Here is a 26,638-nt window from a genome sequence, read left to right on the forward strand (position 1 = left end):
ATCTTGGGCAGCGGCGCTGGGCTGGCGGCCATCTTGCATCGTGGCGCTGGGCTGGCGACCACCTTGTACTGTGGCGCTGGGCTGGCGTCCATCCTGCCTCGTGGCGCTGGGCTGGCGGCCATCTTGTGCAGTGGCGCTGGTCTGGTGGCCATCCTGGGCAGCGGCGCTGGGCTGGTGGCCATCTTGGGCAGTGGCGCTGGCTCGGAAGACGTGCACTTCCTCTCCCCTCTCCGTCCGCCATGGTGAGACAGAACTCTCTGTTCTCCCCTGGACTTGTGTTTTGTTGTTGTTGTTTTGTTTTTGTTTTTTGGCACTTCCTGTCTCTGTTACCCTCTATTACCTGGCCCTCCGTCCCTCCCCCTGGTCCTCCGCCGGTCCACCTCCCTCCTGGTCTCCTTGTTGTTGTTTTGTTTTTGTTTTTTTGGCACTTCCTGTCGTGGCAACGGAGGCCACCCTTAACTTGTTCATGTTCTCTGTTTCAGACTTGCCTATCCAGACTTGCTCTCCTGTATCATCGATCCCACTGTGGTGGTCCTCGGTGCTGCCCTGGTGTGTTCCTGTCTCGACCGCACGATTGTGGTGGTCTTCTGTGCCGCCCTGGTGGGCTTCTGTCTCGACCGCACGGATGTGGTGGTCTTCTGCACCGCCCTGGTGGGCTTCTGACTCAACCGCATGGCTCCAATTCCACCTTGCTCCACCCTGGATTCCTGCCCTGTCAGTTCGGCCCTGGGCCACTGAACTTTCTGTTCTCCCCTGGACTTTGGACTGGTGTTTTGTTGTTGTTTTGTTTTTGTTTTTTGGCACTTCCTGTCTCTGTTACCCTCTATTACCTGGCCCTCCGTCCCTCCCCCTGGTCCTCCGCCGGTCCACCTCCCTTCTGGTCTCTGTGTTCTTTGGTCTGTTCTTGGGTTCAGGTGGAGCATCTGGTAGCTGCTCCGTGGAGGAGGGGGTAATGTCACGGTGTTTGGTCTCTGTTTCCCTGGGTGTCCACTAGTGGTCTCACTTCCCCATAGGCACCTCACCGCAGGCACTACAATTCCCACAAAGCCTTGTCCCTTCATCACAGTAATTGCACTCCTGTTAATTGCACTCAGGTGTCTTCACTTGATAGTCATTACCCTGCCTATATAATCCGGTCTGTTTCCATTTGTCTTCATGGAGTCCTTACTTTCCGTCACCTGGTTTCCTCGCGTTCCTAGTTTTCTAGTTCCTGTTCCTGATCCTGTTTGTTTATTTGTTTGTTTCTGTTTTGGACTGATGTTTGGAACATTAAGCATGTTCTTAAAACCTACGTTTTCCACTACAGAGTAAGGCGCTCGCTCACTCAGTACGCGCTGACCAGAAATAGAAGATCCTCCAATAACCAACAGGTCTGGTGTTTGGGTGCACTTTGGATTCCCTGTAAGCTATAATGGTGATGATAGAATGAATGGTAAATAGTAAGGTCTCATATCCGCGGCTATAACGTAAATGTAGCCTACCAATCGCTGTGGTGATGTCTTTTGCCCTGTTTGAATCCGTTGGAAATGTCTGTCTAAATGCTGCGGGGATAGTTTGTTGCGTGTAGTTTCTCCTTTTTTTCATCTTTTCCCAGATACTGACACACTAAGGTGATGTCGGCGTAAATGAGTTGACATGTTTCAAGTATTCCCGCTGGTGTTTTTTTTTTTTTTTTGTATTCCCGCTGGTGTACCCTAGATGCGACATATCGTTGTTGTTTTTATCCACCACTCTCTTGCCATCACCATAATAGCTTACAGGGAATCCAAAGTGCACCCAAACACCAGACCTGTTGGTTATTGGAGGATCTTCTATTTCTGGTCTGTTAAACACATTGGCCATTTTGCAACGAGCCTTCAGCGTGTATTACTGAGTGAGCGAGCGCCTGACTGAGTAGCCTAACATAAACATATAAGTTGGTGTTTTTTTCTTCTTCGGGGGTGTCAGGGGCGTTGCCTGTTACGTCGTTTGGGTTATTGGGCTACCTTGTTGAACGCATATCATTATATTTCACAATTTTTTTTATTTTCCAAATATAATTAATTAGTCCAACGAACCGTTCGGTCCATAATGCGTACCGCGTACCGCACCGAAAGCCTCGTAGCGGACGGTTCAATACGAATACGCGTATCGTTACACCCCTTATATATATATATATATATATATATATATATATATATATATATATATATATATATATATATTAGTGGTGGGCATAGATACATTTTTTAATCTAGATTAATATCACTGTGATCTTGAAATTAATATAGATTAATCTAGATTAAAATGGCTCATTCGAATTCTCGAATTTCATTTTCTTGGATTAACATTACAGCAGCCAGTAGCTAAATTAGGTGCGGTCACTTTAAGAGACGATGAACGCATCCAATATAATACACATCCCATTTTTTCTCAACTGTTTATTTTCACTTGAGAAATAAATGAGTTTTTTCGAGCATAATTTCCAAGGTGGATATTTTGACATATTTTGTATGTATTTGTCAGCACAAGAGCAAAAATAAGCAAATTCGATGTTCAAGTGTTTTGAGATGCCTTTCTCTGCGTGAGCCCTGAACACCAGAACACCGCGGTACTGAATTGGGCTCTTTCACATCTTTTAGTTTGTTCAAACTGCGATTTGTATTTGTTCGTTCTCAGAAGAGAGCACGGTTCAGTGTCACTGTCCGTGATACGCGGCTCTTGATCTCTCTGCGTGCGCACCGAACACAGCGCACGAGTAACCAGCTACTCTGTTCAGATATTCCGCGTCTTGTTTTTGGATGCTTTAATGTTTAAATTGACAAGCGGTAAGGCTTTAAAACATGTGAAAAAGATAAGCTTTCATGACGATGCGCAGCAGTGGCCCGTCAACTGTCCTGAGCATCTTTTTAGGCTGGCCTCAGTCAGTCGGTTATATAAAATATCAAGGTGAAAGTCATCATAGCTTGCTTAGTATAGACCCAGCTCCCAACCCAACTTTGAGAATAGATTAACGGCGATATTTTTTTATCGCCCGATAAGAGTCTCACGTTAACGCAGCACGTTAACGCCGATAACGGCCCTCCACTAATATATATATATATATATATATATATATATATATCAAAAATCACGGTTCGGTACGTACCTCGGTTTTAAAGTCACGGTTCGGTTCATTTTCGGTACAGTAAGGGAAAGAAATGGAAACATTAAACTGCAGGTTGTTCATTACTATAAACTTTTTTTAACAGTTTGTTTACACTTTTTAAAATACTTTTTAATAAAATATATATAAAATTAAAAAAGATTAAGAAATAAAATACTGCTGCAAAGTTCTCCACTAAAGAAAATACTCTCAGTCTCAAACCAATATCATTTAATAAAATATAATGAAAAATATAAATAAATAACTATGATTACAGTGCAGCATTACCAATCCCAGCTTGTAGGCCTGCTCATATTTAAAAAAATATATACAACTTTTCCAAAGTGTAAAGTTGCAGCATCAACAGTTTCAGTTTTTTGATCCTCCTCAGATTTCGTTATTGCATTGGACTGATCGGAATTAAGAGCAAAGGTCTGTATAAATGCCGATGGGAGCTGCGTTTGAATTACAATTGTTTTTTTTCCTATGTAGTGATGTTCACACTCGTGTGATGCCTTTTGAAAACCTTAGGCCGGTGACACACTGGCATATTGCACCTGTCAAACATAGTCTATTTTGCCGTCAATACTGTTGACGGTGTCCTTTATCAGTAGGCTTTATATTTATGCTCAACATGAAGTATAGATATTGTTGTCGTGTAGACAAGATCCTGGTCTGTCGGCTGTCTCCCTCTATGTCACCTACAGTAGCAGCAGCACACCATCGCCGCGTCAGGCACGATCCTGGTGTGTAAAGACACAGAAAACGCGAAGCAGCCGTCACGCAACTGACACACAGCAGAAACGCTGCGCTCACGCCACACAGCCAGTGTGTCACCGGCCTTAGAATCAGCTGCAGGGCGGGATTTGCGTTGAACGCGGAGACTTCCGCCACTTAATATGTTCGTTTTGAAACACGAAAATGTACCTATGTTCCGCGCACATAATATTGAATTCGGTCATTCGGTACACACGTGCACCGTACCGAAAGCCCTGTACCGAAACGGTCCGGTACGAATACACGTACTGTTACACCCCTAATATATATATTCAAGCTTTATTTTATTTCTGTTTTATTTATTTATTTTTTATTGAATGCTTTAACACATGTAGTGTCTTCCTAAAGAAATATAGTTTAATATGAATTATTTAAAAGAAACCCATTGCAGGTGGAAATGACAGGCCTCTGTTTCTAAAATGAAAAGTATTAGTAAAATCTACATTGAGACTGATTGAGGTCATTGCTTCTTTGATAAATTGTTCATTTCCATCTTTAAATCCTTGATTAAAGTAGAGAGTTAACAAAGAGAGATGACCTCAGGGGCTCTACTAGTGGTCCAAAAAGAAGGAACTCTGAATGCAACTGACTGTCATTTGTTGAGGTTTTTTCTGAAGCATAGATAGTGTCTGGGGGCTTTCTTGTGTGATGAAATGGGTTCCTGATTGAATCTAGAGTGGGGAAAAGAACCCACTTTCACCAGCAGGAAGAACATCTATGGAACATTTTTTTTTTGGAACTGTCACATATATGGTCATTGTAAGGAGATGCATGATGCAGAATCAATTACATATATACAACAAACACAGAGATGATTAAAAGAAGAACACAACAGTAACCAGATAAACTTTAGATGATAACCAATCAAGAACTGAACAGAACCAGGGGTATAATTATACAAACCCGATTCCAAAAAAGGTGGGACACTGTACAAATTGTGAATAAAAACAGAATGCAATGATGTGGAAGTTTCAAATTTCAATATTTTATTCAGAATACAACATAGATGACATATCAAATGTTTAAACTGAGAAAATGTATAATTTTAAGGGAAAAGTAAGTATGATTTTAAATTTCATTGCATCAACACATCTCAAAAAAGTTGGGACAAGGCCATGTTACAAGTAGACAAGTTGATCAAGTTTAGGAATAGGAATGTTGTCCCATTCTTGTCTAATACAGGCTTCTAGTTGCCCAACTGCCTTAGGTCTTCTTTTTCGCAACTTTTGATGTGACCAAATGTTTTCTATGAGTGAAATTTTTGGACTGCAGCCATTTCAGTACCCGGATCCATCTTCTACACAGCCATGATGTTGTAATTGATGCAGTATTTGGTCTGGCATTGTCATGTTGGAAAATGCAAATGCAATTTCTTTCCTGAAAGAGACAACCTCTGGATGGGAGCATACAGTATGTTATTCTAGAACTTGGATATACAGTACCTTTCAGCATTGATGGTGCCTTCTCCAAATGTGTAAGCTGCCCATGCCACATGCACTAATGCATCCCCACACCATCAGAGATGCAGGCTTCTGAACTGAGCGCTGATAACAACTTGGGTTGTCCTTGTCCTCTTTAGTCTGGATGACATGGCGTCCCAGTTTTCCAAAAAAGAACATTCAAATTTTGATTCGTCTGACCACTGAACACTTTTCCACTTTGCCACAGTCCAGAGAAAACGCCTCCACTTCTGGATCATGTTTAGATATGGCTTCTCTTTTGACCTATAGAGTTGTAGCCGGCAACGGCGAATGGCACGGTGGATTGTGTTCACCAACAATGTTTTCTGGAAGTATTCCTGAGCCCAAGTTGTGATTTCCATTACAGTAGCATTCCTGTATGTGATGCAGTGCCGTCTAAAGGCCCGAAGATTACGGGCATCCTCTATGGTTTTCCGGCCTTGACCCTGATACATAGAGATTGTTCCAGATTCTCTGAATCTTTGGATGATGATAACTTCAAACTCTTAATTTTTCTCTGAGAAACTCCTTTCTGATATTGCTCCACTATTTTTTGCCACAGCATTGGGGGAATTTGTGATCCTCTGCCCATCTTGACTTCTGAGAGACACTGCCACTCTGAGAGGCTCTTTTTATACCTAATGTTGCAAATTGACCTAATAAGTTGGAAATTGGTCATCCAGCTCTTCCTTATATGTACATTTAACTTTTCCGGCCTCTTATTGCTACCTTTCCCAAGTATTTTGGAATGTGTAGCTCTCATGAAATCCAATATCAGCCAATATTTGGCATGACAGTTCAAAATGTCTCACTTTCAACATTTGATATGTTATCTATATTCTATTTTGAATAAAATATAAGTTTATGAGATTTGTAAATTATTCATTCCTTTTTTACTTACAATCTGTAGTGTCCCAACGTTTTTGGAATCGGGTTTGTACAAGAGATGACTGGAATCAAACAACACACAGGTGACAATGCGTAACTAAGGAAACTAACTAGAATGCAAAGAACTCTGGAACAAAATGACACACTAGAAACCGAAACATAAAATGCAATGAAACTAACCATGATCCTCAGGCTATACAATGGACTTTACACATATGGGATCTGCTTAGGTCTCTACATATGGAACCCCGCCCTCTACTGGTTCTCCAGGATTCAACGAGTAAGGGCCTGGTGCCAGACTGTCCCGGAGGGTGGAAGCAGAGCCAAATCTTCCTCTCCAAAAAGCTCCGGCTTGCCCTCCAAGCAGTGATCAACATCCGATCGTCATGAGGAGCCCCAAAGGATACAGCTGATACACTCCTTTCAGAGGGCCCCGCATGTTCCTGAGGGAGAACAACTGATTGCGGAGTGCTAGAGGAGTGAAGGACCCTCTGAGGTTGGTTCCTCAAAAGGGGTCAATGCCACTGTGATCCTCAGAACACCCGAGCTACTGCCTGAAGTAGTCCTCCCCTGACTTCTGCCAAGAAGAGAACCAGATCGAGACAGAAAACAGAGAACATGACTCATCCACAAACTCAGCCTCAGCATGCTTAATACCCAAGCACATGAGACTGCAATCGTGACCATTGCCCGCCGCCAGGTAATGACAACATCCAGAATGAAAACATCCAGAAATGCACATGTGAAACGGCATCTATACCAAGATGCAACATTGTCTTTACCAAGACGTAGCGTTGAGTTGGCACAGACTCAACATTGTCTTTAAAAAAAATGCGCCTACTCAGTGAATGCTGACGTGCACAGGGGGAATGGCCTCCGCAACACAAACATAGGGTAGTGCAGCCTGAAAAATGACCACTGCTGTAGCGCCGTCCCACCAACACAAGAAGATCCCACTGAACTTGTTGAATATTAGTTGTTGATATTTTTGGGACATGCAAGACCTCCTTAATCATGTTCATACGTATCTTGAGTCACCGTAAAACACCGGTTACCGCTCTTTGACTTTGTCTTGGAATGCTCAAATTGAACTACGGTACTCTGCCTTTTTTTTAGCCGTGCGTCAATAGGAAGTTACTGTGCCGGCCTGGAGTTTTATGGTATTCTGCCTTTGTTTTACTGTCCATTAAAGTCTGCCACATTTAAATTACAGTGTAACTTCTGTACTTTCATACATCTGTCACTGAAGCACTTCATTAGATAAAAAGAAAAAAAAATGCAGACATCCCAAGTCTCCCGGAAGTTCCGGGAGTCTCCCGCATATTGAAAGCGGCTCCCTGAGACCCGCAAATTAGTTAAAATCTCCCGGAATCTAGACCGAGCGAGCAAAAGCGCACATGCGAAACAGATACTGTGTTTCAAACCGTGTAGCGCACGCACGACAGAGAGGGGGAGGGAGCGAGAGACCTTGCGTGTGTGTGCTAATGTGCGTGTGTGCGAAGCGCATATAAGACAGATAGCATCCTGATTGGCCTGTTTCTGCAAATCAACCAATCAATTGTCAGTGTGGGCGGGCTTTTATCTCTTGTCCCGAACAAAATTAATCAGTTATGTCTATCTAGAAACAGGAGCACCATTGCAGAGGGAGAGTGCCACAAAACAAAAAAAGTATAAGACACATTTTACGGCAGACTACACGAAAGTGTACTCCTGTCTTATAGGTGTCAAACATAATGACAGTCTTGCCATTGCCCATGGAGGGTTATATGATTGCAAAAGGCATGTTGAGATTAGTTGACAAGTTTAATTTTATCTGCATATTATTCAGGTTAGTTGCCAAGGCTACATGAAAACAACCAACAAGCAGTTTACATAAATTGTATAAGCAGATTATATAAATAGTAAAAGTAATCTACATATTTAAACATAATTAACGAATAATTACATAGGCCTATAGCTTATAGAAATAATATTTTATGCTTTTATATCTGTTAGGGACCACAACATGTAAGGGAGGTTAAGCACAGGGAAGGCTGCTCCAATATATCTCCGTTCTCCCATTCAGATGTCTCAAAGTCTCACTAAGAAGGTGACTACAGCTGAGATGTATTTCCTTCCTTTTGGGGGTGGGGGGGGGGTACCTCCCTGAAATGACTTTTTGCAGGTTGGGATGTCTGAAAATGCTCCATATAACAAAGCACTGTAAACAACTAAAGACTGGATAACTCAGCATCAATAAGTAATCATAGATAATCTTTAATTTATTATTTTCTTTTATTCATTATTATTATTTTTTTTTTTATAATGCATATTACTTACCCAGTGCCAATCTGTCCGTTTGGGACTGCCCACATCTAGCTTCACATGTGTGGACTTGAATGCTGTGACAGCGTAGCATGTATCACACATAAAATCATTAATAACAGTTTGCAGTTAAACCCATATCCTACTTTTCTTCTAGCCTGATTAAATCCATGGCATTGAAAGTCATTGGAGATGTTTAATCCACAAGCATTCTGAGGATAAATTCTACTGCCGATGTTCACAGCAATCCACAAGTTGTTCCTTTAGGTTCGGCTTTTCTCATTCTATTTGATGTAAAAGCACTTAGGCTATGTCTTGCATCATTTTATGTTAGTGAACATTGCGAATAGACTAAACAAAATTATAATCGCAACACTTCTTTGTTTTTGCTCCCATTTTTCATAAACTGAACTCAAAGGTCTAAGACTTTTTTTATGTACACAAAAGGCCTATTTATCTCAAATATTGTTCACAAATAGGTTTAAATATGTATTAGTGAGCACTTCTCCTTTGCAGAGATAATCAATCTAACTTACAGTTGTGGCATATCAAGATGCTGATTAGACAGCATGATTATTGTAGAGGTGTGCCTAAGGCTGGCCACAATAAAAGGCCACTGTAAAATTTGCAGTTTTATCACACAGCACAATTACAACAGATGTCGCAAGTTTTGAGGGAGCATGCCCTCAAATGCCATTGGCATGCTGACTGAAGGAATGTTCAATTCAATTCAATTCAATTCAAGTTTATTTGTATAGCGCTTTTTACAATACAAATCGTAACAAAGCAACTTTACAGAAAATTATGTTTCTACAATATTTAGTAATAGCTTATAAGTGGTGACTGTCAGTTTGTGCACGTATGACAGGATTTGTAGAAAAATTAATAGAAACAAATAGAGACATCAGAGATATCAGCTGCTGATCCAACAAAGTAAAATTAATTAGTTTAACCCAAGCTAAAGAATAAAAATGCGCATTTGATCAGATGCAACTACACTCACAATTTAAGATACATTATTCAAATGCTTGGCGAAAAAAATGCGTTTTAAATCTAGATTTAAACAGAGAGAGTGTGTCTGAACCCCGAACATGATCAGGAAGGCTGTTCCAGAGTTTGGGAGCCAAATGTGAAAAAGCTCTACCTCCTTTAGTGGACTTTGCTATACTAGGAACTACCAAAAGTCCAGCGTTTTGTGACATTAGGGAGCATGATGGATTGTAGCGTGGTATAAGGCTAGTTAGGTACGCAGGAGCTAAACCATTTAGGGCCTTAAAGGTAAGTAATGATAATTTGTAACTGATACGGATCTTAATAGGTAGCCAGTGCAGAGGCTGTAAACTTGGGGTAATATGATCATATTTTCTTGACCTGGTAAGGACTCTAGCTGCTGCATTTTGGACTGCCTGTAGCTTGTTTATTGAAGAAGCAGGACAACCACCTAGAAGTGCATTACAATAGTCCAGTCTAGAGGTCATAAATGCATGAACTAGCTTTTCTGCATCAGAAACAGAGAGCATGTTTCGTAGCTTGACAATGTTTCTAAGATGGAAGAATGCAGTTTTTGTAACATAGGAAATATGATTTTCAAAAGACAAGTTGCTGTCTAATATAACACCCAGATTTTTGCCTGTAGAGGAATTAACAGTACATCCGTCTAGTTGCAGATTGTAATCTACACGATTTTGTGTAGTGTTTTTTGGTCCAATAACTAATATCTCTGTCTTATCCGTATTTAATTGGAGAAAATTATTTGTCATCCAATCTTTTATATTTTTAACACACTCTGTTAGCTTAGATAATTTAGAAGTTTCATCTGGTCTCGTTGAGATATATAGCTGAGTATCATCAGCATAACAGTGGAATCTAATTCCGTATTTTCTAATAATATTACCAAGGGGCAACATGTATATTGAAAATAGAAGGGGGTCAGAATAAACAATTGATACAGTCACATCATTATATGTTATAGTTTATGAGATAGCCCATGATCACTTGATTTTATACAGGTGTTCATATTGCAAATATGTTTTTTATTACTAAAAAAATCTATTTGCCAGATTTCCAGTGTCCTACCTATAGTTAATTTAATTTATTTGGCTGTACAAATAAAAATCTTTAAAGTAATTTTTCTCAGTTCCACACTTTAGTGAGTTATGGTATTTTGCATTTGTAGGGCAGAATGGTTGCGTTAACATCCACTAACGTTCGTCAGTCTGAATCTGAATCGTTCGTCAGTCTGGAATCGGAGTCAGTAAGATGGTTTTTTCAGCTTTTAAATTTATTTATAGTGAGTAATTATTATTATAGTCATAGTTATTAAGGTTTTTTTTTTTTTTTTTAACAAACTCTCTTTTCAGTTGTAAGATCATTAGAACTTTGTACAGCCTGTACAAAATCACGAATGTACTCATTTTTTATAATCATTATTGTTCAACGTTAAACAATAATTTTATTGTTTATTGTTATGGGTTATTTCCTCACCCTTTCAAAATTCCTCGTCTGACAGTAACAGCTATGTGAGATGTTCTTTTGTTTTCTTTACTTTTTATCAGCAAATGTTTTGTTGGCTGTCAGAATGCACTTAGCTCTATGAGTCAAATGGTCCATCCTTCCCAGAGAGGAGTTGTGTGGATGCTGGCTGTATTGTTGTTGATAAGTGCCATCAAAGTCCCAAGTCTGGTGCCTAAATGTCAATGTTCATAGTTTGTCTGTCCATCACACGAGTAGTGAACAGAAATTAGACTTGTTCTCCTGCCACTACCATACTGCCACTCATAAACTGCTATTAATATTTCAATCTGTTTTTGTTGCTGTATCTTTTTCTGTCACTGTTTGTTTGCTTAGTCCACCCGCTCCATTCTACGGTGGCCTGCAAATAAAATAAAAAAAATTAATTTGACAACACGCACGCTACAAATTCTCAAATTCCAAATACAGAAATACACTGCAAATTCTCACAACAGAACCAAATACAGATACGTGCTGCAAATTATCACAATGAAAAGCAAAGAAACATGCTGCAAATACAAAACAAACAAACAAAAACAGATATTTCCTGCAAATATGCAAAGAATCCATTGGAAATGTTTAAGGGAAGTGCATTTTTTGTGTTGTGAGTATTTGCAACATGTTTCTGTATTTGTTTGTGTTTAGATAATTTGCAGCCCATTTCTGTATTTGGTTGTGTTGTGAGAATTTGCAGCGCATTTCTGTATTTGTTTGTGTTGAGAATTTGCAGCGCATTTCTGTATTTGGTTGTATTGTGATAATTTGCGGGGCATGTGTTGTCAAATTGATGAAGATGTTTTCTTAATTTCCAGGTGTTTTTTTCTGTTTGCATGTGTTATTTTTTATTTAATTTTTTTTCATTTGCAGCGGATTGAGCACTCTCGGCCACCATACCATTCTCTTTGCACACACCAATCAAACACAATTTTAGATTAGTACAAATTTAGCTAGCTTGCTATCAAAACTAATGCATTCCATATTCATATACTAACATTTTAGATGCATTATCCTTCAGTTCCATCTTATTATAAATGTTCACCTTACACTTCTACTTATTAGTTGTCACTTATTGTGGCGTTGTCCCTGATAAAAAAAAATGTTTACACTCTTGCTCAGTTGATATTAATGATTTATCAACTCAACCTCTTCAATATTGGCTTTTATTATTGCTGTGTGAATTGTTTTTAAAAAAAAGACATAAGTTGGGCATATACAGTATATATATAGCTACCCTTTTAGTAGTTGTAGTAGTAACAGTAGCAGCAGCAGTAATAGTAGCAGTAGTTGTTGTTCTTTTACCTCTCAGACAGGAGACGTACCCTGCCCTTTCTTGTTTTCCTTTTTATCTTCTCTTTAACACTGATTGTCTTCATGCCACTTTGTTATTGATTTTTCAAAACCATATTTCACGGGCCTGATATGGCACATTTCCAAGTGTCTCCTTTCAAGGGATAGTGAAATGTAATGCTCTTGTCCTGTGGCTTGTAAATGATTTAATATGTTTTCAGTAATGCTGGCCAATAAACCTGGATGATCACACAGTTGACGTCAGGAAAATTTTACCCTTTACCCCTCTTACAAAAAATAAGAATAAGAACCAGCACTGTAATGTACTGACAATAATGAATACTGATGCAAAATTTAATCTTAAAAACCACAGCAACCTGCATATTCTGGAAATTAAGTCTTAATTTAAGGTGCTATTGAGTGAGCAAATGCATATGTACAGGCATTCTAAAACTTCCTTTAAGGAGCTTCCAATTAGAGGCAGGGTTTAGTTTGATCTACTCATCGAAGGTGTTTCCTAAGTGATACATGTTCACCATATTATACAATTAAAATGATACATTGTATATACATTCACACTTGAGAACAGTGACATGGTGAATACATCATATGCATATTGCGCAGGGCTGATAATGTAGTATGATTCAGGTACTGTTATGAAAGCAATAGTTCACCCAAAAATGTAAATTTGGTCACCACTCTGACTTTTTGGATGTCTCCCTCACCTAACATACCTAATCAGCTCATTAATAGAGACTGCAAGACCTTAATTGGGTGTGTCCAATAAGGGAGAAAGTTATAATTTTGTCTAACTATTGGAGCTGTTGTGGTTCGTTAGTTTATTTTTTATAAAAAAAACTGGTAGCACTTTATTTTACAGTCCTGTTCCTCATGTACATACTATGTACTTATTATTGTAATTACAATAACTATGTAATAACTAGGTACTAACCCTGAACCTACCCCTAAACCTAACCCTACCCCATGTACTTACCTTGTATTACCAGAACTTTCTTAGATAAATACACTGTAAGTACACTATAAGTACATGTTAGTACGCGTACTGTAAAATAAAGTGCAACCAAAAAACTAATTAATTAGATTAAATAATTATGGAGAAAAATAACGCATTGATACACAAGTTTCACTTTTTGAATGGAATAAGTGAAATAAATCAACTTTTTGATGATATTCTAATTATATGACCAGCACCTGTATATTTCCCATTAGTCATCATACTCTTCCTCCAATAGAGGTTGATTATAATGATTCTCACAATTCCCAACTTGACATGGTCCACAAGCATGCATGCTTGCATGGCAGTCCATATGCCCTGCAATTGCACCGTTGTGTTTGGCAGTTGTGCAATAACAGTGGATCATCTGAGTAGCAGTTACATGACATAGGCTAAATTGTTTACATCTCTGGTTCACCCCAAACAATGATAAAACCTTACAGTAATCTTACAAAATTTAGACATATCCAATGGATTCATAGACCCAGAAAACATTGGATTAGACACCAAGATTACTTGGCTAGGTCAAATAATGAAGCAGTTAGGATATTTTAAGGGCTCCCTGCCCATCTTGGACACCATCTTGAAAATCACACATTTCTAGTGGTCAAACTTTGGTAAACTTTTTGTATGTTATCAAGAACACCTAATTCTACAAAAAACAGCTGACAAACCTTTTGTTAGAATATTTTTAGAGTAGAGTTTAGAGTGATTTTTTTTCATAAATGCAGCCGTCTACAAGGAGTCGTCTCCTCTCTAAGCTATTGCGGTACTTTGATGTCACACACCGATCGGTCTGATGGTGATGATCCGCTTCAAATCGAACAAGCCTAATGATTCAATGAACCATTCATAAAAAACCCTTTAATCATTAGCTTGCAATTCAATCTATTTTGTCTTTTGTTACTCTCTACTACATCTTTGGACTTGGAGGATTCTAACCCCAAAACCCTATATGAAGGCTAGTGAACTACATTATTTGGATGCAGAACAACTTTTTGTGTTTATGGGTGGTGTATATAACTTGCTTTGATTGAGACTAGTGCCCACTTCTCTTGCCAACCAGTCTGCACAATTATTAGAGTGCTGAATGACAAAGTTTATTCTGCTAGTGTTGTACCACCACAACTTCCTTGTAGGACAGAGAGGTGAATCAGGGAAGTTGTGCTAAGCAACTGCAAGACTTAACAATGTGGAGTAAGAGTGTCTTTAAAGGGAGCTTAATTGGCAGTGACACATGACACAGGATTTCAGATGTGAGATATTGGCAAGGGAGTGCAGGTGAGTGGCAAGAAGGATGCTGGGAAATGCAGTGAAGAGGTGGCTCTAATGGTGACTAATAAAGTAACCCCCTCCCCCCTCGAAGGAGAAGCTTCCAGATGCTCTAACAATCACACAGTCCAGGAGAGAGGTAAAGCAGAGGCAGAACAGAGGGGGGAACAGAGGGACAGGTCCATGCACTGGAGATCCAGGGGAGGAAGGCAATGCAGGAATCCAGCCATGGTGGAGCAGATGAAACTGAAGCCCACCAGGGAGGAGCAGGTGTAATTGGAACATAGGGCATAGACAGATTACTAGGGGCCACTATAACTGAGACAGGGTATGTAGCAGGTTCACAGATGGCCTCCCTGGCGATGGCAGGACACTCAGGCATAGTATCAGATGGAAAGCACTCCTGGCTTAACTCCATGTCTTACACTGTATCCAGGCCACCCCTAGATAGAGGAAAAAGGAACATTAGAGTGCACGGAGGAGCGGACATGTGAGGACTCTCTGGAGGGGACACTGGATAGTGATCTGGAGAAGAAGTGGACACCAGGACTGACAAAGTAGGACTGGGCTCCAGATTGAACTCGGTGACGTGACCAGGCTCCTGGTTGAGCCCTGTAAAGTGTGTACCTTCAGGAGCAGACTCTGGAGAGCATCCATGGACTACAGCAGGATTCTGGCAGAGGCAAAAGCAGGTACTAGACTGAGCTTGTGGCCTGGAACATGCACTGGACCTGGGGCTGGAGTCTGCACTGGACTCTGGTCTGAAACAGATACTTTCAGTGGGCTGATCTCAGAATCAGAAGCTTTCTTTGGGCCAACATTCAGAACAGGGGATTTTTCTGGACCAAGATCTGGAACAGGGGCCCTCTCTCGGCTAAACTTGGGGACTGGAGCCCTCTATGGGGTAAACTCGGGAACAGGAGCCCTCACAGGGCCTAACTTGGGAACAGAAGCCCTCTCTGAACTAAACTCATGAACAGGAGCTCTTGCTGGGCTTAATTCAGGAACAGGAGCCCTCTCTGGGCAGAACTCAGGAACAGGAGCTAGAGCCATAGGCTCTGGCATGGTAGCCCTGCTAGGCCAAGACTTAGGCGTGAGTTTTTACTGGGCAGTGTGTGTAGAATGAAGTTTTTACTGGGCTGGTATCCAGTAGAAGAGCAGAAAACACTGGTGCGAATTCAGGGGCTGGAGGAGACACTGGGGCAGACTCAGCAACTGAAGCCTTAACTGGGCAGTGTTTCTAAAATAAAGCTTTCTCAAAAGAGTGGAGGCAAAGAGAGGACTGATGATTCATGACTTAATGGATTCATGCCCATGATCCTGTAAGGAGCAATGGGTCTCATTCATGAAACATGAACATAATTATTACATTCTTGTAAACCTTTCTGACAACAACTAATTGTGGAAATGCACAAAAGAATGGTTTTACAAAAGTTTTACTCAGATACTCTGCTTGTGTTGCGTGATTGAAGCCCTGATTGTGTAACATACACAAACACATATATATATATATATATATATATATATATATATATTTTTTTTTTTTTTTTTTTTTTGCATGCCTAATAAGCAGTATACATTATTTCAAAGGCAAACAGTCAAGAACTGTATGTTTGTAATCTTTTATCCAAATATAGAAACTAATATAATTTCTTGAATGTAATAAACTGGGAAAAGCCTGTTTTTAGGCAAAGGTTGATTTTTCAATTGGATGTTAATTTATAAACCATTCATGGCATTAACACCTTGTTTGTGCAAAAATATCTGGGTTATTACACTATTTGCAAAAGGAATGTTAGTGAATCCAAAATTAATATTTCCTCCTGGCACAGTAAAGTAAACAATATAGATTACTGTCTTAAAACATTTGTTTGTACCCATTTAGAATCTTAATCCCAAAATGTCTGTACTCTTCATATATCATCATTTAGGAGCCCAGTCACTCATAGCTCAGGATAACTTAGAAGTATTGCCATTTTGATCTGGAAGTGTAACTCTACATTATCTGCAATCTTGCTGGAATTCCTTTCTGCTTGTGTCCAAAAACAGCCTCTCAAGAGAGACTATCTTGGGGCAGTCGTGGCCTAATGGTTAAAGAGTTGCAATTGTAACCCAAAGGTTGCAGGTTGGAGTCTCAGGCCTGGCAAGAATTGTCAGTGGAGGGAGTGAATAACCAGCACTCTTTTCCACCCTCAATACCACGACTGAGGTGAGACCCTTGAGCAAGTCACCGAACCCGGGTGACGCAGCAATATGGCTGTCCACTGATCCAGTTGTGTGTTCATGGTGTGTGTATGTGTGTTCAGTACTGTGTGTGTGCACTTGGATGGGTTGAATGCAGAGCACAAATTCTGAGTTTCACCTCATTTCACACACTCACTCACTCACTTTCTCTGCTGTGCAGAGGAATGACTCAGGCCAGGACTGCAGACACTCTCAAAAGAGGTTTGCAGTTCAGAGTGCATTGTAGTGTTCAGTTGTGGTGAAGGCAAGACTGCTCTCCATTTATACATGGTGTCCTGGCAGAAAAAATAAATAAATAAAATAAGGAAGGAGAATTAGAAAGAAGAACCTCTTTCCACAGCAAGCAGAGTCATTTCTGAGCCAGATTCCACTGTAAACCTCAGCTGATGGCTTTCTTTCTTTCTTTCTTTTTTCTTTATCCTAAATGATTACTTATTGTCGTGTCAGGTATACCAATTCAGGAAGAGAGAAGAAAAAAAACATACATATTTTAATTTTTTATTTTAATTCTCACATTGCGCTAGTATACAGGGAGAAAATCACTTTGTCATCACAACATGACTCCACCCCATGCTTGCATATCAAGTTTTAATTTTATTCACACTTACAAAGGTACTTAATGTTTGTGGAGCACTGGGTCTCATTCACTAAGCTCACATGCACAAAGATTTGATAGTGAAATCTGCATATGGACATTTTCAGGTTTCTCTAAATGATAGTGCATAATATATCTGTGTGTAGATCTGTCTAATGTGAGATCTGTATGCTGTGTGTGTATAAAAGGTGTTTTTTTTTGTTTGAACTGGTGTTGAGGATGGCACACTTGGCATTGCTCAAGGATCTGGTGAGATTGCGCCTATATAAAGCGGTATATGAGGGTGTGTGGAGTATTTTTGACAAGAGTGACAAAAAGGCTGTAAAGGATAGATTGTGTGGAAAGTCCTTACAGTGGGTATAGAAAAGTCAACCTTTTTTTTTTTTTTTAATAATAACAATTTGTTGCTTGTGAATGTGTTACGTCTGAATGTGCATTTAGCCTAAATAAAAGTATTTTACACATTTATTAGTTAATTATACTGTACACACTGGCCAGTCTCTTGTGCTGCTACATTAACTCAGCAGTTTGTAAACATAAGCAGCACCAAATTGTTTATTTAGTATGTTCACTTGTGGACAGTGAAAAAGGAAAGAAACTGCAGTAACAACAATTTTATATACAATTAAGTGTGCCTTGGTTTATCAACTTAACAAAAAGACTATGCTGCATAACTATAATTATGGATTTTCACCATCTGAGCTTTTCAATCCATCTAAAATCCATCTACAAAGTTCTCTCATTATCAATAAAGATGCACATTTGTTGATAAATTTGATTTATTATTTTTAAGATCTTAAATATAAAGAACAGGCTAATGCAAAACAGCTAATAGGGAACAGTGGTTACTGACAGTTAAATTACAAAGAGTCACTAATCTCTAATAGACCTTTAATATTACGTTGATAACAAGCAATATAGAAGAGGCAAAGCTTAATGGTAATGTGGTTGATTTTATGCATCAGGCAGCTGTGATTACTGCTGCCAAAAAACTTTAGGTGCTGCTTAGGACCTTTCAGAGCTGTCACTGTGTAGTCTCGAAAATATACAAGCTATACAATTTTATGGAGGAATGATAAATTAGACCCTTGTTTTATTTTTTCTATTGGAGCAAGTGATTAGCATGGATGTGTCCAGTGCCTGTTGTGTAATGCTTACCTACTGACAGATGGCTTTTCATCACACGCAAGAGCTTGGTGCTCAGTCTCATGCAGCACACAGAGGCGGACGAGCATTGGGCCTTTGGGTAGAGGAGGCAGTTATAATTTTAACTTTTAACTGAAAGAAATTCAAAAGTCTGGGATCATTAATTTAACATTCATTCAGTAAGGATTCATTTAATTGATCAAAATTGACAGTAAAACATAATTTGTTATGTCTTATAAGGATTTCAATTTAAAATAAATGCTATTCTTTTGAACTTTCAGTTTGCATATAGATAGATATTAGATATTAGATAGATATAGATTTGCATATAGAAATTTTTATATACATATATATGACTTTTAGATACTTGTTGTAACGAGGAGGCTGAGGCAGTATTCGAATTCATTTGCAGAAGTTTATTAGGGAAAGATCTTACAGACGGAGTCGTTAAACCAGGTAGAGAGTCCATATTGGCCGTCCGATCTTTTAACATGCACAAAGGGAATCCAAAAGACAGAGACGAGTAGGCAGGCGAATAGGTCAAACACAAACATCAGTCCAGTCAGGCAGTAAATCCAATGGGGCAATCCAAGAGGCAATAACATGGAAACAGGCAGAATCATACACAAACAGGCAGTCAGAATAATCATATAACAGGACTTTGCTAAGTAGGAACACGCTGACTCGTGTTAAATAGTCCCAAACAGGAAATTATTGTAGAAGCAGAGGGAGCGGTGAACAGTCAGTATTCAGATGAGGGATCCCTCTGCTGGCATGGCATTACACTTGTCTTATCTTGTGCCTCATCATTAGCTCTGCATTTATGTTAAATATTCTGAAGTTCTAAACCCAAAGCATTAAACCTCTGCAATGAAATTAACCTGAAACTGAATTGTAATGACAACAACAACAGCTCTGTGACATTTAACTTATAAAGAACCAAAGAAAACCTAATCCATTTTCACACTTTAAGGCTATTCTAGTGATGCTCCTTCAGGAAAAACTAATCTAATGTAGGATTGTGTTTTTTTTTGAATGATTTTGATTTTGATTTTGAATTGACAAGAACTGGTGTTTAAAAAAGCTGGGGCAATACTGCATGTCAGGCTCATGGTGTGACACAGTGTCATGCCGCTGCATTATAAAGAATGATGTCCTTTAACCCCAGCAGTAAACCTGATTCCCTTGACACTCTTTAATAATGCCCTTCCCGTGAACTCTTGATATGGTTTGGGTGGGATAGAGCTGTACACACACATACTCTGCTGGCCTGTGTGCCGTGAGCCACTGATGAAATATTTACACAGCTTTTATGAGACTCTGATGCGATCAGTCCATCAGCAGGAAGAAAGGGAAACTCATTCATCATTTCCTGTCAAGACAAATGGAAGGATGGCTTGAGGAAAGAAACACTGAAAAAAAAAGAAAAGAAAAGGAAAAAAGTACTTAATATTTATTGTTCTTTTTTAGTTGTTATTGTTTATTTTTCTTGTTAAAAAAAGCAAGATACATTTTCTTAAAAAGCAAAACTGATCAAGATTTCAGAGATTATATCTTGTTTAAAACGTCAAATTTTGTTTTGTTCAAGATTTGGTTACATTTTCCTAATGGTGTAAGAAAAATTAACTTAAGTAATTATCTGTTCTCTGGAATTATATTAATTTTATTTTTATTTTCCTCTATCTTCTCAAAATATATTTTTTTAAATAAGACAAAATCATGATAAAGAAAACCTCTTGAGGCTGTGTTACAGAGATTTTCCAAAGGCTAGGGGGAGTTCTTAGGCTCTGAAGTAAATCAGAGCTATACAATATTTATTTACTTTTCTTTGTTTTATCACACAGGGTGACGAGGTTTTGACCGTCATAAAGATGAAGGCCCAATGGCCAGCCTGGCAGCCCCTTAATGTGTAAGTAACCTCCATGCAATTAGTGTGTGTGCGCATGTTTTACATCCTTTCCTCATAAAAAAAGTGGGATTACTGTAGCTCTTTACAAAATAGAATACTGCCTCTTTCTCCCCGAATAGCAACAACACCTAACCTACAGTATGTTTGATGAAAGAAAACAAAAAATGTCTATGTTCTTAGAGTGCTCTACTTTCTCCTTATTTAACATTTAAGTGGTCTAAAATTTTAATTGATCAATGATCTGAGAACCACTCAAGTACAGAGAATTTCAAATGTATAAGGCTGTATTCACCTCATTCTGTATATTTGGGTGCATTAGGACTTGAGAGTAGACAGGAAATTGCTTTTGAATTTACTCAGAGAATCATGAAATCAGCATGAGGCGTGAAGTGCTTGAGACCAGAGCTATAAATGTATTTCCTCACACTGCATAATGAAGCAGGTGTTATCATTTGACTTTATAACAGCAGATTATGTCCAAAAACTCTAAGTGGGATACATGTTCTTTTTTTTATTTCTCTCTCTCTTTTTGTTGTCCTCTCATCATCTCTGCGGGTCTGTTCCTCAGTAGCTTTATATTTAGAATAGCAGCTAATTCGTAGTCTGCTGTTGGAACTTTCCAGAAACCTTGAAAAGCTTGAGTTGAGTTGATTAGCAGTGCCCTGACAGGCAGACAGTAAAATAACAGGTTGTCAATGAAAGCAAAGTCTCTAATTAGCTGCATGATTTGCAACGTGTTTGTGTGTGTCTGTGTGTTGTGTCTCTTTTAAGGGTGGAGTTGGATGATTTCATTTTTCTTTAAAAGGGTGAATAAAGATATGGCTTTATAACAGAATTAGTTTTTTTGTTAAGTAATAATAAGACGAATTTATCTTGACATTTGCAGTTGCTGTCATACAGCATATGTATGTGCTTGTGACTGTCAGTTAAAATTATGTGTCAGGCATGCAGCACTATTTAAGGATCACTGTTATTTCAAAGCCATATGTGTTCACATCGAGCATGGTCTTATTAATTATGTGATTTATGGAACAGAGGGGGTTTTTATGTCTTTGAAAAAAAAATAACAATAAAGAAATAAACCTTTATGGATATCATTCAAAGGTTTGGGGACATTATAATTATTATTAAAGTTTAAAAGAAAATTGAATGATTTATTTGAAACAAATGATATTCTTTTGAAGTTAATTTTGAACTACCATATTTTCCGGACTATAAGTCACACTTTTTTTCATAGTTTGGCTGGTCCTGCGACTTATAGTCAGGTGCGACTTATTTTTCAAAATTAATTTGACATGAACCAAGAGAAATGAACTAAGAGACATGAACCAAGAGAAAACATTACTGTCTACAGCCGCGAAAGGGCGCTCTATGCTGCTCAGTGCTCCTGTAGCCTCTCACTGTAAACATAGAGCGCCCTCTCGCGGCTGTAGACGGTAATGTTTTCTCTTGGTTCTTGGTTCTAAATAAATGCGACTTATAGTCCAGTGCGACTTATATATGTTTTTTTCCTCATCATGGCATATTTTTGGACTGATGCGACTTATACTCAGGTGCGACTTATAGTCCGAAAAATACGGTATTCATAAAATAATCATTAAACAAAGTTTAGTGGTTTCCACCAAAATAGTAAGTAGCACAGTTCATTCATTAATTTATTGACCACCAAATCAGCATGATAGAATGAATGACAAAGAAAAATATATATATGTCTGAAAACTGGAGACAGAAATGTAACAAATGTCATCATTTTTGTCTTCTTTAAGTGTAAGTGTAATACTGTTATGTGGTCAATGAGACAAGAGTTGTTTAGATCCATTTGCAGGCTTTATTGGTAAGCAAGGTCAAACACAGGCAGGGTCGAATCAAAAGCAAACAGGTATGGCATGGGCAAAACACAAGAATAGTCCTTGGGTGAGCGTGGGTCGATGATCAGTGAACAGTATCCGGAGGGCAAGACAAAAGGGGAAATTCAGGAACAAGAGCAATGGTCAGGGCGAGGTGCGATCACAGTCCAAAACAGCAGGCAAAAAGGTAAATCCAAAGTACACAAGCAAGAATCAAAAACATGGAAAGACAGGCTAGGCTAGGAACAGGCAATGGCTAGTAGAATATCTACACCAGAAGTGTGATACACGCTATACAATACTTGGTGTTGAGTGTTTGACAAAGAACCCTTTAGTGCATCAGGCTGTGCAAAGTATGTGACTCCTCCTGCTTTCATTGGAAGCCAGATGTCAATCATCTGTGCAGCAATGTGGCTGAGTGGCAGGTAGCTCATGACCACTTCCTGTAGCTTAACTGCATCTGTCAGGCCCACATCTCGGCCAGTTGCAAATGTTGTCCATGCGGTGGCTAGTGACCTCTGGTGGTGCCTGGACAGAAGGGCAGGCACCGGATTCCTAACAAATATATACGGCCTTCTATTGTCTGTATAGAAAAGTATTTTATTTTTATAATGTATTTATTTATTTATTCATTTATTTTTGGTGGGTATTAAAATAGAAATCATTCTTTAAAATAGTTTTCTCTATTTATTCTTTGTAGAGAAACGTAAATGGATTTATTTATTTATTATTATATATATATTTTTTAAAGATCACCTTATGCAAGAAGATTTTTTTTGTTTGTTTGGTAAGTAACCATGTTATAATAGGAATAGGGCACCTGGGATTTATATTAGGAATGGTGTACTGTCTTCCAGAAGAAAAAGCTATCAGTTATCATTGCATAGTCTTCTTTTTGTTTGGATTTTGGCTTATCAAATCTTTGATTTTCTTTTTGACACCAGCGACATGTAATAAAATTACCAACCCAAAAGATGGATCTAACAGCTGTCAAAATCAGCTTACTCACCCTGGACCGTACTCACCCTGAATTTTTCCTTCAACGACCAATGGATGTGCCAGTTTTTGTTTTGGTTTTTCAGTTGGTGGGATCCCCCATTCACCATGGGAAAAGAAGACCTCCACCTCTCAACACCAGCAACTCCATTCCTCTGTTGAGCTCTGTTTCCAGCCCCTTGAGCTCATACTTATTTTTAAGATGGACACAGAGTCTGCACACACACACCTACAACTTTCCCCCAGCTTGAGGCCTTGTCCATCCCTGATCCAGCACACATCGCTCAGTTGATCATAGAAGCAGCAATCACTATCCATCGTGGAACTAATCCCTACACTAATGCCAACCTCTAAAGCCCTTTTTTGCGCTGACTGGCTGTCTGCCTTGATTAACTCTTTGGTCACATCCAGAACCCTAGTCCTTCCCCTTCTGCTGGTTCCATCCAGCATTAATGCCTCCTCATCAAGGATTTCTGGCTTCTCCAGCTTGACCACAACCTTCTGGTCTGCCAAAACCACTGTGTTCTCTGGGTTTGTTAACTCAGCCAAGGTTCTCTGATCCCCTGGCTCCACCTTGTGAATCCCCACCAGGGTCCCTTTTCCCTTGGCTCCAGTCTATCCAGCTTTGACTTCTGGGTCCTCCATTCTCCTGGCTTCATTTTGGTCTTCTGTCTCAGTGTCTCAGCCTCAGTCTTCTGAGACAGCTCCAGCTCTGCTTTGGTCCTCTGATCCTCCAGCTCAGCTTTGGCCTCTACACTGGTTCTCCTTTCTTCTGAGTCTGCCACCAGTCCTCTGTGACCAGTCTTCTGTTCCTCTGGAATCTCCTTGGTCTTCACTACTCTGGAATGGGAGTCTGTTCCCCTTTCATTGCCTTGACCCTCCCGTTAATGCAATCCATGGGTGATGTATAATAGGGAAAATAATAATAATAATTATTATTATTATTATTATAAGGAATCACTGTATCCCATACATTTTAGTGGAATTTGAAGAAAACAAAAAAAACATTGATAAACTATTATAGTATTACATAGTTTCAGAGCGGGCGTAAGAAACAACTAGTTTTACAAAGTGTTACAGTTTCACTGAATTCTACAAAAGGAATCCCACTTTCAGGTTTAAGAGGAGAATGGCCACCCATTCAGTGCTTACACAAACCATATTTCTACACCTCTCTGCCAGCCTGTTGTCTTTTGGGTGTTTTCTGACCCTTTTCCTGTTCTTACCCTTCTTGTAATGAAATTATTTTCATGATATTTTTATTCAGAATAAAATAAATACAGTTTATCGTCATGAAATTAATATCCTAACATATGATCCTAACAGATAACATAATAAATGTGAATGCATCTGATTTCTCTCTTTCTTGCAGTCGAGCGGCTCCTTCAGCCGAGTTCTCAGTGGACCGCACACGTCACCTGATGTCCTTTCTGACCATGCTGGGTCCCAGTCCTGACTGGAACGTGGGTCTGTCATCTGAGGACCTCTGCACCAGAGAGTGTGGCTGGGTCCAGAAGGTGGTTCATGACCTTATTCCATGGGATGCGGGGACAGACAACGGGGTCACTTATGAGGTGAACTCTCATGCAGATTGAGCGAGCAGCTGAACTTAAAATTAACATGAATTTCAGAAATTTTAGCATTTGGTTCACTACTTCACAGGTTTGTGTCTCAGTCTGAACAACAACAAAAAATAACAAAATGCTTAGATTGACATCATTTCAATGGATAATGTTTAATGTTTGTTTGTTAATTTGCTTGTTTGTTTGTTTTCACTTGCATATTGAGAGGTTAATATTTGTTTTTTAAAGCTCTATAAACAGCATGTATAATGTTCTCATTTACCTCAGAATATGCATGTATGTACAGTATGCATACATTCGTTCATTCCAACTATTTTCAGATGTTGTCAATAGATCTCATGATGTAAATAGACCAAGCACATGCCTTTAACAGTGTCTGGTCCTAACACAGCCTTGGATTTTGCACTTTTTTGAAACCTTCATTGGGGAGAGAGTCTGTGTATATAATTTGTATTGCTCCCCTGGTTGTGCGTGTTATATTCAGCTTCAGTTATTCTCAGCGACCTTGCTGCTGTTGACTGCTGAGCTAATCTCTCTTTTTCGACTTTCGCCTGAAGGCTTGCCGTGGTGATCTCTTTGTTGTGTGAGGTGATTTTAAACTAAAAATCTGGAATAGCCATGTAGGAATTGCCCATTTGTAGTATTTATTATTTAACATCAGTTCAAATATAAAATAAGTGAATACCCTCTGGGTATTTAAATATTTTTTTATTTTAGCCTGATTTGAATTGCATACAAAAAAAAAAGATTAGCAGTAAAGAGCAGCTTTAACTTTCTGCCAAATTTATTGTGTTCGGTGTAAGAAAAAAAAGGTACACTATTAGGAAGAGTACATGGCAGAGTAAATGACTTCAACATTTAGTAAACTGGATTATTTATTGTGCCATAGTCTCCCAACAAGCCTACAACACCTCAGGAGAAAATCCGTCCCCTCACAAGTTTAGACCATCCACAGAGCCCTTTCTACGACCCAGAAGGTGGTGCAATCACTCCTGTGGCCAGAGTTGTCGTGGAGAGAATTGCCCGAAAGGTCTGTTTCTTTGCCTTTCTTAGAAAAATTCAATTTCAAAAGAAAATGTTCTTAGCTGTTGCATTTTTAGCTTGTATTATTGTGCAAAACAGTTCTGCATTATTCATGTCATAAAAGTATATAAACTGAGATCTAAAATAACTTAACAACAAAAGATTTTACATATTTATGAACCCAGCATGTCACAACAGTGTCCTGAAAGTATTGAAAGTCATGCATCCTCGATTGGGAGAGATTTAGATTACTGTTTGAGATTTAGGAGGAACATGGGGAAAAGTATAACCCATGTCAGCTGTTTGTTTTAAATCAGATGGTAAGAGTACTGTAAATGAAATTCCATCACTGTGTAGAAGAAAATGATTAAATGAGGGACATCATTTAAAGTCAGTTTGAAAGTTTGAGCTGTTTTCTGATGTCTTCAGGGTGAGCAGTGCAACATTGTGCCTGATAATGTGGACGACATTGTGGCTGACATTGCCCAGGAGGAAAAAGATGAAGGTTTGCATCTCTTTATCTTTTCATCAAAGTCAACCTTGAGAGAGAGAAAGAGAGAGAGAGAGAGAAAGAAAGAAAGAGAGAGAGAGAGAGAGAGAGAGAGAGAGATTGTATATTGTGTATTGTATCTGTCCTCAGTGACCAATGTGTGTATA

General features: G+C 39.1%; 1 protein-coding gene across 2 annotated transcripts in view; it reads left to right on the forward strand.

Annotated features, from left to right (window-relative positions):
- Positions 1–26,638, forward strand: part of LOC132155963 (spondin-1-like) — a 193,777-nt gene that overhangs the window by 137,381 nt on the left and 29,758 nt on the right. For both annotated transcript variants that reach the window (XM_059564754.1, XM_059564755.1), the window contains exons 7-10: positions 20,468–20,532; positions 24,748–24,949; positions 25,848–25,988; positions 26,411–26,486. In XM_059564754.1, coding sequence (XP_059420737.1) covers positions 20,468–20,532; positions 24,748–24,949; positions 25,848–25,988; positions 26,411–26,486 — 484 coding nt within the window. The remainder of the gene's footprint in view (positions 1–20,467; positions 20,533–24,747; positions 24,950–25,847; positions 25,989–26,410; positions 26,487–26,638) is intronic.

Source organism: Carassius carassius, chromosome 13 (genome assembly GCF_963082965.1).
Source record: "Carassius carassius chromosome 13, fCarCar2.1, whole genome shotgun sequence".
NCBI classification, from domain to species: Eukaryota; Metazoa; Chordata; class Actinopteri; order Cypriniformes; family Cyprinidae; genus Carassius; species Carassius carassius.